Source organism: Taudactylus pleione, unplaced genomic scaffold, assembly GCF_031769625.1.
Source record: "Taudactylus pleione unplaced genomic scaffold, aTauple2 ptg000642l, whole genome shotgun sequence".
In the NCBI taxonomy this organism is placed as follows: domain Eukaryota; kingdom Metazoa; phylum Chordata; class Amphibia; order Anura; family Myobatrachidae; genus Taudactylus; species Taudactylus pleione.
The window spans coordinates 2,622,501-2,634,657 of NW_028285044.1; the positions used below are offsets into that span (position 1 = coordinate 2,622,501).

The window sequence follows — 12,157 nt, forward strand, 5'->3', positions numbered from 1 at the left end:
AGATTTACTTGGAGAGGGTAGGGTGTTTACCTAATTTTTCCTAGGTGGATATAGCTTTTGTGGTTCTTTCTGTTTGGGGTTAATATTTATCCAGATTTAGAGATTTAGAGAGAACTCTTTCCTCCATAATCTATTCTGAGAGTTTAACATCTTCTATAGTGCTCCTTTGAGATTTCATTGCCACAATGGATGTTTATACAGTTATCTATTATGTGCTCAGATACATGGGTGTTATTACCTTCCAATAATCCTGTGCTGTTCGGTATCCATGGCAACCATGTTGCTGATTTTGTGTATTGTTAACTATAGTATTGACTGGTACTGACTGGTTTCCATGGTAACCTTGTTACTGACTTCCGGAGTGCTGACACGCATGGGAAAGTGAGAGCTACGGACCACAGGGATTTTGCTGTGGAGTGCGATTTGCGGCGATCCCGGGTATGACCGGATGGTCTGAGGTGCTGGGATAAAGCATGCTTGTTCCCCTGTACTACCCCGTTAGCTGATGGCGTGTGGTATGTGTACCGCCACACTTCCGGGTTGGTGACACGCACGGTCGCTGGCTGATGATGCATGCTGACCGAACTAGTACGGACCTGTTGCTCTGTTGGAGATCTCTCCCCTTGGCCAGGTGTACAGCAGGGATGATCGGACGCAGGTAGATACACCTTTGTATGTGACATCAGTGGGTATTGATTGGTTGATTAATATGTTAATGTGTATTGATGATGGTATTTAAGGGAGCCAGGGTGGTCTGTTTAGTATGCTCTTGGTCAGCATGCTGAACGGATGACACACGGCAACTTGTCTTCAAAAAGGACCGGATGGGTCGAAACGTCGATGATTATGATGACCGTACTGCTTTACTGAGATGAAGTAACTATATATATAGGGGTATTCAATATGGGAGCGATAAGTCCGTTTTGTGTTAATATCGGAGGTATGACGTCATTATTGCAAGTTTTAGTTTTACACCGTATTCAATTTCAGAGACTTTTTGCAGTTTTGAAAAGTCTGTGATAAAAAACGGGGATAACTTTTCACCATTGAATAGGTGTCGAAAAAAAGTGCAGAATTGGGGTTTAGGGGTGCAGGCTTAAAAAAAATAGCCTGCACCCCTGGGAATGACATTTAAAAAAGAACTGTGTCAAAAAAAGTAACAAAAAAAAACAGGGACACCCCAAAAAATTATTTTAAAAATTGGGGTGAAAAAAAAAATGGGAAAAAATTGATTAACAAGAGGGAAATAGGTTCAGGGCTATTCTGCAAGTATGCGGCAGGTGTTTTGAAGAAATAGATTTATAGCGGCAGGTGCACAATTGCAGAATTTTTAAAAACTAACTTTAGGGACTTAAAAATATGCTAGTACCCATTTTCATGTACCCCAAATTTGATGGGACCACTTAAAAAAATGAAAAAAATAACCTAAGTGCTCTTCTGCAACACTTCTTCAATGAAAAAAACACCTTCTGCGGCTATTTAAATCCCCGACTTTCATTTAAAGGCTAAAACGGGGGTACCCATAGTTTTTTTACAACTTTAGGGGGGTCTTCAAATTTTTTTAAGGAAAAATTCGTAACTTTACGCAAATCCAACTTCGGAGGCTCCCGTTTTCGTTAATTTTATATTGAATAAGGGGATAAACGGGCGCGCGCCCGATACTTTAATGCAGGTAAAAACTCCGATATGAAACGTTAACTTCGACAGTGAAGTTAACGTTTCATATTGAATACCCCTCTAAAAGTTAAACCTTTTTTCATTAAATTATGGTGAGTGCCCTCTTTTGACTGAAAAGACACTAATGGAGACATATATATATATATGAAAAAGTTATATTTAATAATATTTAAATATGATATACTTTACCTAAATTGAACAATCACATAGTCACTTTACCAACTTTCATACAATCCCAGATCCACCATTGTATGTGCCTTACCCAGTAGTATGAAACTCAAATTCTATCGGGGGATCCTCCCATTATGTTGCCCTATGGGTGAGTGCCAGACATCCTTCTTTACTTTTGTTTTTCATTGTAATTTCCACTTATGTTTATATTTAACCACTATATACTGTAGGTGTCTATATTCCATACAGGTTTTGGGCTATATGACCGTTTCTATTATGCCAACGATGTCTACAGAAATGTGTTGAGACGTATCTACTAAGTATTGCCTATTAATATGTGTAATAGTTGGTGTTATGCTGAATTAATTTGTTCATATATTGCAGACATGTTTGCTGTGTTTTTGCTTCTATAAATAAAAAATGGAAAAAAAAAACATTGAACAATCACTTTCTAAGTGTATGAAACATAAAAAAACTCAGTATCAAAAGCATATAAAAGCTGTAATCACAAGTTTATATCTAGCACACGGTGTACGAGATAAAATAGCCACTTGTTGCAATCTTGAGGTTTTCATTAAACCTTTAACAATGTATCCACAATTGGGGTTGATCCTTTGTGGACAGAGGTAAATGCAGTCTGTAGGAATAAATCTGTACTTCACACAGCTGACTGACTTGTACACTAAGTCACAATGTTATATTAGTAATTAAACAGAGACTTCTGGTTCGGTACTTACAGCCAGGGGCGTATTTATAATGGGTGCAGGGTGTGCGGTGCACACAGTCCCCTGGGTCCAGAGCACACCCTGCACCCATATTTTTTTTTATACTCACCTCTCCACAGAGTAGCACTAGACAAAACACCTGGAAAATGTCCGCCGTGGCCATTTTCCCACTGTTTTGTGCATGCGCAGTAGGAAATCATTGCGAAAAATGGCTTACACGCATTTTCCCAATGACCTGCGCATGCGCAGTAGACTCCGGGCACACTCTGTCTACTGCTGCTATCAGTTCACTGACGTCAGCCGGGAGAGAGGAGAGATGGGGAGTGAACAAAGGTGCCCCTTCCTCTCTTAATATGCCCCTTTTTACAGCCAGTGTATCTCTCTGTATTCAGAGAACCCCATGGGGTGTAATAAAAGTCCAGTGTTATCGGGTGCAGCGATGTGAAGAGCCAGTCATACACTGCTGTGACGGGCAGCTTCCAAAGAAATAAACGCTGTACTTTTGTTCTCGGTTAGGCATGGGTGGTATAGGCAGCAGTCATGGGCTATGCGCATGCCCAGTGTGTCCATATGGTGTCCACTTGTTGTCAGCCTGTACAAAGGGCTGTTTCAATATACAGTGTGGGCATGGGCAATGCGTGAAGTCACCACAAGCTGCACTGGCAGCCTTAAGCTGTAGTATAGATGTGCCAGCAATTGGTCTGTACTGGCTGCGCTGCCGTGTATGTTAGTCAGCCCATCCTCATCGGCTTCACCTAGGCAGTCACTGGCTCAACACGTTTTCGTGCCTGTGGGCACCTTCATCAGAAGTAACTACAAATCTGAAAGTAAGCAAAAAGTAGGAAGTCAAGAGAGAGGTGCTACTCTTCTGTGACAGGGTAAGAACAGAGGAGTATTCCAAATCTAGAAATTGATATATCAGTTTGAGTCCCTGGAGATGCCAAGGTCCAACCACCACATTAGGCTCACCATGCTGTAAAGCTGGGTTAGAGATTAGTGGTAGAAATAATGAGTGAGTCAGGACTAGGCCAAGGCTTTTTCGAAGTGTACACCAGGTGTGACAGGGTATGTAAAGAAGAGAATTAGCAATTATTCAGGGGTAAAAAGATTAGGGGATGAGTGCAACAAACTCACTATGTTCACATGCAGACCAAATGCCTGGTCTAGGGTTATATATACAAAATTATCGCACTCCCCTGAGTCCATTCCAAGACATATCTATAATTTGCCGTTATGGCATAATCTTGTGGACAAGGAAGATTAACCCAACCTAGAGACAATGGTTGTTGTAGTTTAAATAGTGAAATGCGAGGACGTTTGCTGGCCCAAATGAATTTATTCAAAGCCATATTAATTAATTTGATATCATGTTTAGTGAGGGTAAAGGGCAGCATTTGGAGTGGATAGAGAAGGCGAGGGAAAGAGACCATTTTAAATAAATGACATCATCCTTGATATAATATCGAAATATCTCTCAAAATCATCCAACATTTGGTGAATAAAAATCGGGATGTTAGAGGAATATAAATCAGAGGGTGGAATCCGCAAACCCAAGTATTTAAAACAATCCCTGAGCCCATCAAAAGGGAAACGTAATTCCCCACCCGGTCCTAGCCGCAACATAAAGTGCCAAAGCCTCAGTGTTATTAAAATGAATCAGGAAGCCTGACACTATATTACATTTTAGGGGTGGGATGCAGCAAGGTGAGAAATGTGTTCAAACCCCCAAAATGTGGTTTGACCGCATTTTTCATATGCACCAAGCCCCAGAATGCGATGCACTTCGAGTCTTGGTTACGGTGGGTAATGCCATCTTCCTGATGGCATTACCCATAGAAGCCTATGGGATCCAATGGGATCTCTCCCAGCACCCCCTGCGGCACGTGTGTTTTTCTGCACATGCGCAGAAGGACGTCAGAGGGGCTTCTGGATCATAGATCCGGAAGACCTTCCATCGCAAAGGGCCACTCCTCCTGAGAGAACGGTCCTTTGTAGTGATAGTCATGCATACCGGCGTCACCAATGCCGGCATGCATGCGAAGACCAGCAGGATGCATTCCATCTGGAGTGCGATGTGTCATTCATCCTGCCCGTGGAACATTGTTACTAAAGAAGGAAGCGCAACCTGGGGCTCACTAAAGATGGGTACACACTGGCCGATATATTGGCCGATCAATTGATCGGCCAATATATTGTACCCCCGTTGGCCAGTGTGTACAGACGATATGTCGGTGAACGTCGTTCACAGACATCGCATTGGCTGTGCTGCACAGCCAATGAACAGATGTGTCTGCAGACATATCTGTCCATCGGCAAGTGTGTACGGGTGATCAAAAAAATGTTTTTCGAAGAGGGCGTGGCCAAGTCTTCCGCGATTAAGCCATGCCTCCTACCCGCCCCCAGTCCGGGCCCGACCTGCTGCAGCATACAGATGATGGTCGTTCAGTGTGTATGAATGACCATCATCTGAAGATATATCTGTTAGGTGTGTACCCACCTTAAGATATAGCAAAAGATCTAGTATCATGAGTCCTGACCAAGATCCCCCTCCAAGATACTTTTCGCGCAAAGGTTCAAATCAGTGGATCTAGGGCAATATTAAAGGGTAAAGGGGAAAGGGGGCAGCTCGGCCAAGTACCTCGAAGTAATGTAAAGGAAGAGGTATTGAGACCACTGATTGAAGGAAAGCAGTCGGCCGAGCATGGAGCATTTGAAAAATACGTATAGACTCTGGGCCAAATTGCTGGAGATGGAGGGTTCAGAAAATATGAGACCAAGAGACACAATCAAAGGCCTTATCTGTAGCACAACTAACTATAATAGCCCCATGATTAGCCTTTTGTTGTGAATGGGCCATTGCCACGATTAACACGCAAATGTAGTGCACTGACATTCGACCTTTAATAAACCCATTTTCCACAGGGTGGAGGATACGGGGAAGGATACATTGAAAACACTGGGTAATGAGCTTAGTAAACAATTTGAAATCTTGATGTAAGAGAGATATAGGCCTATAAGATTGTACAGGATTAGGGTCTTTACCCAGTTTTGGAAAAACAACAATTCTGGCTTCGTTGAAACCAGGTGGAGGAGGGTGTTCTTCCAGTAATGAGTTAAATAAAGTTAGTAAATGAGGTATTAGGGGTGGGGCTAAAAGTTGGAAACCATCAGGGCCAGGTGACTTCCCTTTCTTCACGGATTTAATTAGGGAGAGAAGTTCAGGTTCTGTGATCGGTTCTAATAATGAGTCTCTCTAGTGTAGTATACTTCTAAGTGTATAACCTGATTGATTGAGATTACCATCCTTTTATAATACCACTTTTTAATTTATTTGATTTTGATAGATAGATAGATAGATAGATAGATAGATAGATAGATAGATAGATAGATAGAATTACCTTAGTTTCAATAAGCAAAAAGAAAAAAAAAACTACATCTGATTCACATTGCATTATACTAATTGTTGATTTATTTGCTCTCCATTTTGCCACAAGCTATTCAGTTTAAAATGTACACATTAAAGTTTGTATTTATGTTTTGAATAATACAAAAAAATGTTTAAATATAATAAAACAATAATAAAATATAAATAATGTGACATAAAAAGGACATTATTAAAATAAAACCTTAAAAACACATTCACTTAATAGAATGTGTAATAAATAATATTTTAATATGCAATAATTCATTATAACATAACATTTCAAAGATAACATTATAAAAAATAATAACAAAAACAGTGCCTGTGTTAAATATCTAGATGAATTTGTAGGGTATAACACTTGCGGATGGATGATGGTGGGGGTGGTGCTGCTGCACCAAATGTTCCTCCTCCTATTTCTACAACACAATCATCACCTCTACATGTGTCTCACAGACCTAGACCACACAGACACAACTGATGATGTAATCTGCAACATAATATTGCCACATATTAATAAGAGACTCTCATTAAAAAGGCAATGTCCAGATTATATAGTAGTCCAAACTTTACGATGTTGTAAAGATCACAGAAAAATCTGTCTTAAAACTACCCAAAAAGTTTACACCTGGTGGGGACACTTCACAGCAGACTGAGGATTAGAAGCAGCCCGGACCCTTGTGGACCTTCTTGTGCCCTACTCACTGCTGCTTTCTTGCTGGGCAGGGCCCAAGTCCATGTTTTGTGAGCTGGAAGGTGGACCAGATAGAAGGTCTTTAATCTCCCTCAGTCCTTGGTTTATTTTGCTTAGAACGGAAGCTTGCTCCCGCATGCTGGTCTGGAAATTGTGATTTAGATGTTCTGTGGCTACAGTTACGGATCTGACGGAGGTGCCTGACACCTCCTTCTGCATTTGCATCTGAGATGGACGGATTTGCACAGCCGCTTGTGTGCGGCTCTGCAAATCCATCCATCTCTGAATCATGCCGGTGAGCACACACTTCCACCTTGGTTGCAGTGCTGGGATTGCTGATGCAGCAAGGATGTGTATGTGGTTCATACAGACACATCCTCAAACATGTACGTGTTAGATGGATTAAATTACACAGCCATTTGAATCTGGCTCCCAGGCGTAAAATTGTCAGGCAAGAGCTGAGTGTTTCATACTTTATCGCCATCAAATCTAACCCTCCGTCTCCAAGGCTTTGATTATGGACCACCCCAGGCCCCTGAAACAACTTTACGCTGCAGCCTGTGCCAGCCTTTTTTTTTTACGATGAAGGGTGGTGTTGGTGGTGGTGGTGGGGTTGGTAAGGAAAATTCATGCCTAGCCCTGGGTGAATGACATTGAAGCTACAGGTCTGGACCATAAATTTGACTAAGTTGTGCACTTTAGCATCAAATATTATTTTTTATGTTCATCTTTAAACGAGTTGTATTTGAGCATATAATATTGCTATGTGTTTATTTTATTGTTTCAGTTGATGTTTATAAAATGTGTATATTTATATTATTTTCTTATTTTTAGATGCTGAACATTAGAGGGTGGAGGTGCAGCGGGCATTGATTCAGCAATTGAACCACATTGAGGCCCTCATTCAGAGGCGGTCGGAGGATGCAAGCGGTCGCTCAGAAACTGGGCGGCCGCATCCTGACCGGCCTCCTCTGTTTCGGTCGTTAGGCTGTGGGTTTACACCCACAGCTCTAATGACCGCTAGGATGATGGTCGCGATGGTCATAGACCATAGGGTAGGGTCTCACTTGTCGTAAGCCCCGGAGAGCTTCTGGCTCTGTCAGAGCCGGAAGCTCTCCACTGACATCACTAGTGATGTCAGTTGGGCCTCCCCCAAACGGTAGGCTTTCCCATGGGAACGCCTCCGTTTGGGCTGCCACCCCCCCGGCCCGCCTTCCAAATGGGGCGAGCTGTCAATCAACATCGACAGCTCGCCCCCTTTGGAAAGAGACCCGCTACGACCAGCACTGTCGGTCGTAGTGGGTCTCACGCATGCGCACGAAGGAGCCGGCTCCCTCGTGCGCATGCGCATGCGCACTGGACAAACATCGAGGTGGCCGTGCGGTCGTAGACCGTACGGCCACCTCTGAATGAAGCCCTGAGTGCAATTTAAATTAAATTAAAGAGGCGGTGGTTACCATCGTTTATTTAATTCAATGTTTGTTTTTGTTGCTGTTGAATATTTTGGTTTGCAAAAATTAAATAAAATTTTTTACAGTAAATATTGAAAAAAAATCAGGTGTTGTGTGGTTATTATTATTATTATAGATATTACATAGAGCTTATAAGTAAATATATAGTAATACTAACTATTGATATCTGTAAAATGATTTCCTCAGTTGAGATTCTATCTATCTATCTTTCATAAAGAACTAATATTTATACATATCTCATTGAACATCTTAGTGTATAATAGTAGAATGTAATAATATTATTAAAATAACGTACATGCCTAATACAGGTAGATACAGTAAAACCAAAGTTAAAGGCTAATTGTGCCTTTGTAGTATTAAGAACTAAGGCCCTCATTCAGAGCCGTACGCTCTGAGCAGAGCGCACGCTCTGCATGAGGGCCGGGCTCCATTTTCATGGAGCGTCCTCCTGGACGCTCGTATAGCTGTGGGTCACCACCCACAGGCTATACGAGCGTGCATTTTGATGGCCGCGATGGTCGTGACCATCGCGACCATCGAAATTGCGAGCCGGAGCCTGCGGTTGAGGTTTTCAACCGCAAGCTCCGGAGTGATTTTGGCTCTATCAGAGCCAAAATCACTCCCACTGACATCACTAGTGATGTCAGTGGGCCGGCTTCTGACGGGAGGCGTTCCCGTGGGAACGCCCCCGTCAGGGAGGCACGCCCCCGGCACGCCCCCGGCACGCCCACCAAAGGGGGCGTGCTGTCAATCAACATTGACAGCACGCCCCCTTTGATCGGACACAACGAGCGAAGGAAAGTCCTTCGCTCGTCGTGTCTGGCGCATGCGCACGACGGAGCTCCCTCCGTCGTGCGCATGCTCAGTGCAGACCATCGACCCACTTGCGAGCGTACAGCCGCTCGCGAGTGGGTCTGAATCAGGCCCTAAATGTCTGAACTAAATTAAAATGGTTAATTGCAGAGACTGATGTGTGTATAGGTTAATACCATCGGATATAAAGGTCTGCACACCAAACAAGCAAATGATTCTTTGCACGCAGAGCGGTTTGTAGGGACGTGCGATCAGTTCCGTGTGCAGTGTTTCACCAATATTTATTGCGATTGCACTCGCTGATGTATAGCTTGGGCTGTTCCTCACTGATGGCCTCATGACCGCAGTTACTCGCAACTCTATGTGCACGGTTTTGCATTAGCGCCCATCTCTGAATCAGGCCCTACATTTAAATTTACACAAAAGCTCCCAGATCCGCACAAATACAACTGGATCTTGTTAGATCCACACTATATTCACACAAAAAGCATGGATCCACACTACATTTATATAAACACACCTGAATCTTGTCAGATACACACTAAGGCCCTCATTCAGAGCCGCTCGCAAAAAGCGAGCACTCGCTCTGAACGAGGGCGGACGCTTTTGTTTTAAAAGCCGGCCTCCTGGCCGTTCACTAAGCTGTGGGTGACCACCCACAACTTTAGCGAGTGACCAGGTGATGGTTATGATGGTCAAGACCATCGCGACCATCGAGGCTTGCGACGAGACCCTTGCGGTAGGGTCTCGTCTACCGCAAGCCCCAGGTAGCTTTCTGCTCTAACAGAGCAGGAAGCTCCCTACTGACATCACTGGTGATGTCAGTAGGGCCGCCTACAAACAGAAGTCGTTCCTTCAGGAACGCCTCCGTTTGTCCGGCCACCCCCCCACCCCACCTACAAAACGGCCACCCCGTTTGTAGTGAGCCCCGGAGCGAGTGAATTTGTCATATGCTCCGGGGCTTGTGCACGCGCACTGTGAGCGCTGCGCGTGCGCAGGCCCTCACCATCGACCCGCTTGCGAGCAGGTCTGAATGAGGGCCTATGTTTACACTAAATTCATATAAACACATGGATCTTGCTGGATCCACACTAACATTTCACAAAAACATCTGGATCTTGTCAGATCCATACAAGACATTGATCCATACTAAATTCATACAAACACACCAGGATCCACACAAAAAAATCCATGCAGAAATCAGAGTACAGACAAAAATCCAGATCGATGCTAAGCCACACACACCAGGATTGGCACTAAATTCACACAAAACCATCATGCCTATATGTACTAGCGATACCTGTATTTCTCCCTTCTACAGTGACTTGCGTTCCTTGTGAAGAGGTAATGATTCTTTCCTTCTTCCATGTCCCTGCCTCCTTAATATTGCCAAGCTCCCTTTCCAGAATATCTGTGAAATGGGCAAGAGTAGACTCTGCCAGGCCTGGTGTCAGGGGCCAACTGGAATTACTTCTACTACACATAATAAAAGCTGCTGCCAATGCTATTGGATTGTACCTGCATAATTTTAAACTCCACTGAGGTTAGTCAATATATCACCATACATAGAGGAGGTGTGGCCTATAGCAGCCAATCAGAGCCCAGACCAAGTTTCCACCCTGTCAGTGTTAGTTACCTTACCACATCCAGTTCTATCGTACTAGTGCTTACATGATTATGTACAGTTCTATTCTAGGACGATGCAGTACACTTGACTCCTTATATGTCCAACAGTTAAATTCACACAATTTTCAATTTAAATGAGTGCCAATGCCATTAATCTAATGCATTTTTTACAGATTACTGCAATACCAAATAATTGCAGACCATGCTTTCTAGAAATCAATCTATTCATTTATCACACACTTATTTCTACTCCCTGCAGTAAGAAATTCCCTTCACCTTACATTTAGTGTGACCCGTTATGTCCCAGTCAGTATATATTTCACCAGTAGATGCACACACCTTATTAATTTGGAAGTTATACTATGTTACATAGTACTTGTGTTGCATTATATTGTAATAATGCAGAAAGGCAACATTTTTCTAATTCAAATGAGTTTAATTTATGCTCCCATACAGAGGGTGGGCCTGATTCCCGGAATTTACGCAATGCTGATATTTCTGCAGATCGAGCAATTGTTGGCTATTGTGCATGCACGAACGTAGCACTACCCACGCCAAGCGATTGTATTGTGATTATACTTGTACAGAGTATTCACTCTTGAAGTGAGTGACATGTAGTTAGCGGAGGGTGGGTTAGAAAAAGGCAGGCACATCTGACCTACTAAACGCAGCATGAGAAGTCTCTGCATGTCAGGAGAGCCACAGTGTTAGAAGCAGGTCAGAATTGACTTACGTGCTGTGTGACTGTCAGACCTGTGTCGATGTTACCGATGTTTACAATGTTGCATGTCACTGGGCGTATATGAGAACGCAGTAGCGGGCGTCCCTATGCTTAAGTAAGCTTTACTCAGAAGCTACGAAATACCCATGGGCACATTTGCAAAAAACACAAACATTTGGCATATCACATGAGCAAGGGAAAACATGGCATGTCAAACAACATATGACATTTTACACTCCTGAATCCCCTTAGGGTCTCCAAGCACTTTAAAATTGTCAAAGAAGGTGCCCCAAGGCTGTTGCTCTGGCTGGGTGCACTGCACAAAGTCTCAGAGTTCCACATGTGACAACACCGCTGTCAGGATTTGATTTGTTTGTGAATCCAGACTTGGGTTATGAACTGGACTGGGTTCAGATTGGGTGAAGCTGGCTGATTTGAGATGTGATCTGTGCATGTGCAGGATTCTCTGGGAGTAGCTTTGGACCGGAATACTAGATCACCAGAATGGGACCGGCTACTGTATAGCTGGAATGGAACCAGATTGGCTTGAACACTGGAATGGAACCAGATGGGCTTGATCACTGCAATGGGACTACATTGGCTTGAATACTGGAATGGGACCGAATTGTTGGATATCAGATTGGGACCGATGGAATCAGGTATCGTACTGGAACCAATGGTGCGGGTTATCGGATTGGAACCGGTAATACAGGATATTGGACTGGAACTGATGGAATCAGGTGTTGGACTGGAACTGATGGAACCAGATGTCGGATTGCAGGATCACCGGGATGGGACCAGATTGCAGAATAACCAGGATGGAACCAGAGTGAAGGA

General features: G+C 43.4%; 1 protein-coding gene across 1 annotated transcript in view; it reads right to left on the reverse strand.

The window, feature by feature from the left end:
* The window catches only part of LOC148479003 (2-amino-3-ketobutyrate coenzyme A ligase, mitochondrial-like), a 111,993-nt gene extending 101,536 nt beyond the window's left edge, over positions 1–10,457 (reverse strand). The window contains exon 1 of the mRNA XM_088455081.1: positions 10,274–10,457. Coding sequence (XP_088311207.1) covers positions 10,274–10,457 — 184 coding nt within the window. The remainder of the gene's footprint in view (positions 1–10,273) is intronic.
* Positions 10,458–12,157: the final 1,700 nt, after the last annotated feature.